At 34.3% G+C, this 5,959-nt stretch overlaps 1 protein-coding gene across 1 annotated transcript in view; it reads left to right on the plus strand.

The window, feature by feature from the left end:
- The window catches only part of rxrgb (retinoid X receptor, gamma b), a gene marked incomplete in the record, with an annotated part of 37,433 nt that overhangs the window by 27,685 nt on the left and 3,789 nt on the right, over positions 1–5,959 (plus strand). Inside the window, 2 exon segments of the mRNA XM_014002955.1 lie at positions 314–493; positions 3,926–4,086. Of these exon segments, the coding sequence (XP_013858409.1) occupies positions 314–493; positions 3,926–4,086 (341 nt within the window).

Consider the following 5,959-nt stretch of genomic DNA (forward strand, 5'->3'; position numbering starts at 1 on the left):
AAGCACAGCAGAGCTGCAAATAAAGAGAGGACATTGAACAAGTCCTCACTTTACATCAAATACCTCACTTTGATAGTAACCATGTCACAAATGGTCCTCACTCTGTAGTAAAAACAAGTACGTGCACACACACATCATCAGGCATGGTCTCAGGTTGTTTTCTGCAAAAAGGTCTGACCTGCTGTCAGTGTTTTTACAATAGCAACATATTTTCATTCAACACAAACAAATGAGATTTAAAGGCCCCTCTGTGTGTTTTCTTCTCCTCACGCTGCGAGATGAAGCGGGACTGATGTAGATCTCTGCTCCACAGGAAAGCACTACGGCGTGTACAGCTGCGAAGGCTGCAAAGGCTTCTTCAAGCGCACTGTCCGTAAAGATCTCACCTACACGTGTCGAGACAACAAAGAGTGCCTAATAGACAAACGCCAGCGGAACCGCTGCCAGTACTGTCGCTATCAGAAGTGCCTGGCCATGGGCATGAAGAGAGAAGGTAAATGTGAAGGTGTAAAAAAATTTATAAATAAACAAAATAAACTTCGGTCTAGGACATCTAGAAGTGATGTTATTTTACTTGTAGTAACTTTTGCGCGGGTTTGGTTTTAAAACTTTTAACACTTTGGGTCTTTACAAATTACCTAATTACTTTGTGAGGTCCCCATTATTAAAAAAAGAAACATAAATTAGAGTCAAACTTTGWATAAATATTAGCTATTGCTGCTTAGATACACTGATTATCAGTTGTACAAATACGTATAGTCCTGTATTCAAACCTGCGTCAACATGGAGTAGCTCAGWGTAATCTGTTATTATCTAATTATGATGGGTCGTGAAATTATGCAAAACYGTCAGTATTTTACTTTGGAGCACATCAGGTTTTAGGCTCCTACTCACAATTATTTCTATTGTTCCATTCATGGTTTCATTTTAAAGAACACARATGCAAAACCCAATTTTGTAGCCATTAAACACATTTTCCGTAGATATCTTTAGAATCTGTTTGGGTTATATCAACCCATTCAGTTTTTTWAACTATTTGGTCWAATTATTTGCAATGGAACTTTTAAATAAGGTCTAGACCAACTACAAATTAGTGGTCTTTATTGTCCTCTGGCTCTGGGTCAGACTCTGACTCCAARATGTAAGACTGGATGAACAAGTCTTCTCTTGWTGARATCTTTTAATTCATTTGTAAATAACATTTTRTYTGCCGCTATATAGTCATYAAKRCCTCTAACAATGTAGAATGGACCAGTCTGGAAGCTGGAGGGGGCGGGGCYTGGAGTGCCTTGTTTGGATTTAAAGAGYCAGCCTCAAAATGAGTTGATCTCAGTCACACCTCAGAAAAGAGGGATGAAAGAGGGGCTTGTYGAGTTACAATAGGGAGGAAWTCAGACCAAAGCYTTGCAGTTCCACTTTATATAGACACCAACTGAATGATTTAAATGCGTCAAAGAAGGCTTTAAAAGCAGCAATTTTAAGCTTCTGTTACCCCYAGATGCTGCCAATCAGGTGCTCTCTATAAGATTTCTTGCCAAGAAGCTTAACAAAACAGAAAAAAAAACAAATTTCTTTACTTTTCCTGCTAACCTAAGATCAGATTATGTGTACACATTATTGTTGTAAATAATGTTAAAAATAGTGAACAAATAACAGTTGGAAGGATTAAAAACAGTCAAATGAAGTTATTTTTTGTGAAAATGAATGGCATAATAACAATGATCAGTTACTTTTCCAATTAAGTATTTTAGCTAGTTTTAACTTCAATATATTTGAATCAGAAGCACAAAATGCTATTGAGTGTAGGATTTGCAACACTTTGTAAAGTTACTAATTGTGCAATACAGATCATTTTATGAGTGTCAAAATACAAATTTGAATGACTTTTGTCATTAAATCTCGTCAGTTTCTTCCTGAAAATACTTACCAGATGAATGTGTGACAGATTGTTTACCTTTTCATGTTGCCAGCGGTTTTATGCACTCAACAATTTTTTTCTCATTTAAGTTATTGTGTAACTTCTTGATCTGAAGCAGCAGCTACAACCATCGAGCCTTTATCTTTATCTTTATTTATTTAACAGGGATAATACATACAAAAACATAGAACAGATTAAGTCTGTACCTGATGCGTTGCACAAAGAGTATATAGCTACAGCTAATTTAGTTTAGTTTAGTTTAATTCATTTATTCATTTCATTTAAAAATAAAAATAAAAATTTTATACACAAAAAAAATCACACTTAAAATGAAAGGAGGCAGAAGAAGAAAAAAAATCTTATATCTGCCCCATTTTTCCTAAATTAATTTCAAGCAATGATAATCAAGAAACAAAACAAAATAAAAACTTCAATTCATTTTCTAACAACAACTTTTGATATACATTATACAGTTTCATATTTCTTTAAGAAACTTGTTTTTATCATTCTCTTAAACAAACACATTGAACCAACATTTTTATCACTTTCCAGATTATTCCACAATCTTATTCCTTGAACTGAAGTGCATCGATCCTTCAAATTTGTTCAAATTTTAGATTTTATAAACATCTCAAGTCTATTAAGACCATATAAACTTTCTCTCTTAACAAAACATAACTGGATGTTTAAAGGTAAAAAATTTTTTCATGAGCCTTATACATAAATTGCAAGATGTTATAATCAACCAACTCATAAAATTTTAATAATTTCAATTTACAAAATAATATATTTGATGGGTGACAGTAATGTTTTCTGGTGATAATTCTAATGGCTCTTTTCTGTAAAATAAAAATAGGATTTGTGATTGTTTTGCACTCTTTACTCCTTCAACACAGTAAAATCAAGTGTAAAACAATTATTMTATTATACAATATAAACAGTGCTTTATCATTAAATAAGTCATTTACTTTGTATAATACTGCAATGATTTGGCTATTTTTGTTCTTAAATGATTTATGTGGGATTTCCATGTTAGGTAATTTGCAACTCCAGTCCCTGGTTGGGCATTTCTACACAAATAAAATGCATACTGTACAGTTTGTACATCCATATACACAAAAAATACATAAGCATGTCTGCCAACAAATTCATAAAATCAACCAATACAACTTACAAATTAATGCAATAAGAATTATAAAAAAAAAATCATACTGAACATTAAAATACATAAAAGTTAGAATTCTAAAACAAAACAGTTCAAATAACCTTAGAACCTTTAAAATTAACTAAACACATCCTCAGGTACCTCTCCATCCTCTCACATTTAGCTAACATACTAAATATTATTAATATAATACTAACTCACTAACACATACAGTCCCACACAGACTGTTCTCATCTAAATACTAAAAAATGATCACATCTTTGATTTTCCTTTAACCAAGATTTAGTCATGTGGATGAATTTTTTTAATTCAAGCGTAGCTTTAAAGGTAGTCTGACCAAACGAGGTTCTACATAGGGGAGTTATACAGTTCTGTTGTAATGAATGCCTCTAAGAATAAAATTAACAGAGCAGTTAAGATCTTGAACAAAAAAAAAACCATCAGATCACATCACTGTCATCTTCTGAAAACGTATGATGACTTTTGAAAACGTTGTGAAATTCTCCAATTCAAACTTGTTTTAAATTCTTAAATGGACAGGCTCCTCTAGTGCTCACACGTGTCCCTWTACAAATACACAATAAACAAAGTGAAGTAATGATTTTGAAGGACAACATTTTCAGCTTTACAATTGTATGCTTTAATCACTCTTCTTGCCTCTAGTGAGAACTTTTTTTTTCTTTTAGACCAACTGTAGAGCAGAATCACGCCTTCAGTGATGCGAACACCTGCAGTACTGCTGCTATGTGATGACACCTAGGAAAGGATGTCAAACATACTGTGCCCGACCTGATGTGTCTGTGTTTGTGTGTGCTCCTGTGTGTGTGGGTGTGTGCGTGCAGCTGTGCAGGAAGAGAGGCAGCGTGGGAAGGAACGTGGGGAGAATGAGGTGGAATCTACCAGCAGTTTCAACGAGGAAATGCCCGTGGACAAAATCCTGGACGCTGAGCTGGCCGTGGAGCCCAAAACAGAAACCTACAGCGATGGCAGCCCTGGAAACTCTGTAAGAATCTCACATCACTAAGATCATAAACGAAAAAAAAACTATAACAACAGTTTTTGCTTTTTTATTTCTGAGAGCAGATGTAAGGCTAATGTCTGACAATCATATAAGGCAGCTGTTCTGAAACGTTTTAGCTTTTGATCTGCAAAATAAAAGTTGCAGAGACTCGTGACTCCAACTGTCGCTGGTTGAAGTGAACAAACATTACCATCATCATTATTCATCCATTTATGATCACTGCTTTTATGTTTGTATCAGGTAAAGGGAGAGTCGAGGCATTTTTGAAGTGATGTTCTGTCAAATAGTCATCACAAGTAATGAGAATCTGTCAGTCAGCTGGGAGCAGAGTAAACTTGAGGTCTGAGTGATGCGTTCACCACCATCAGCAAACACACGGTGTGTTTACAGTATGCTCAGCACACATACGTTAACGTGGTAATAAGGACGTTGCTCAGTCGAGAAAACAGCAACAAACTTATCAAACGGTGTCACGCAGACCTGTAGAGGTTTAATCTCAGCTGATCCTTCGCACCAGGGTTTTATTTTTGAGAAAGAGTTGAAAATAAGTCTTAAAAATTATTTTAAAAAACAAGCCTCTTTTTCTATATTCTGTGCTGCAGATGCAAAATTGGTGGCAGTGTAACAGTTTATAATAGAAAAACGTTTAAACGACCCTAATGTAATGTTTGGGATCCGAGTTGTTTTAATGGGATCTACGAGTTGTGACATTAAACATTATTTGATAAACATTTGCTTCATCTATAAAAAGAAAAATTTAAAAACACTGTAGGCTGTTTAGTTTTCATAAATTAAAAAAATATATTGTCACACGGATGTCGCCATGTTATTTACGGCGCAAAGCATTCTGGGTAAATGATGATGCTTTACTAATTTCTCAAGTTCTATTCAGCTTGYACTGTAATTTTGGACAAAGTCTGACATTCAGCCTTTATAAATGAAACTGGAGTGCATTGACAGAGAGGTGAATGTAGAAATGACTCAGCCTGATACTGAAAAATGATGATGGAGGACAATAGAGCTGTGTTATGGAAGGGGAACCTCAATTTTGGCCTTTCAGCTTTCACATTAGCTCCCGAGTTAGAATGTATATATGGTATTAGCTCCACCTCTGTATATTTATGGCAATATATGGTGTTAGCTACCGAGCTAATACATGTGAAAATTATGGTGTTAGCTCCCAAGATAATATATATGACAATAAATGGTGTGAGCCAATATATATGGAGATTTATAGCATTAGCTCCCAAGCTAATTAGTATATAAATAAATATAATATATAAAATATAATAAACAGTGTTAGCTTCCGAGCTAATACATAGTAAATGGCAACATATGGTGACACCATATATTTTTTAGTAATATGGCAATTTGTTTGTTTTTTTTCTTTTTGACTCAAGAGATAATTTATTAAAAATCACATTTGATCATTTCAATCAGTATATTGTTCAGAATATAGAAACAAATACAAAATATAGAATTATTATCACACATTAGCTTTTTAGCCTTGATTCTTTGTGTTTTAATCTCAACTGTAAGCAATCATCATTATCCCCAGAATGCTTTGTGTCGTTAAAAAATATGATTGACATGCTTAAAGGAACACTGTGTAGGATTTTGTCAAGTCTTTTAGCCGAAATTGAGATAATCACTAATGACAATAATAAAAAACATGTCTAATCATTGCAGACAAAGACCTTGTTTTATTATTTTTACCTTATAAAAAGCTGTTTATATCTCCATGGTCGCGGGTCACCACTACAGCTGCCATCTTCCACCGCCATCTTGTCTATGAAGGCTCATGAAGGACAAACTGCGGTGGCGGCATCAAAAACTTTTTTTTTTCCTCTAACTC

This window comes from Austrofundulus limnaeus, unplaced genomic scaffold (genome assembly GCF_001266775.1).
Source record: "Austrofundulus limnaeus strain Quisiro unplaced genomic scaffold, Austrofundulus_limnaeus-1.0 Scaffold15, whole genome shotgun sequence".
Lineage (NCBI taxonomy): Eukaryota > Metazoa > Chordata > Actinopteri > Cyprinodontiformes > Rivulidae > Austrofundulus > Austrofundulus limnaeus.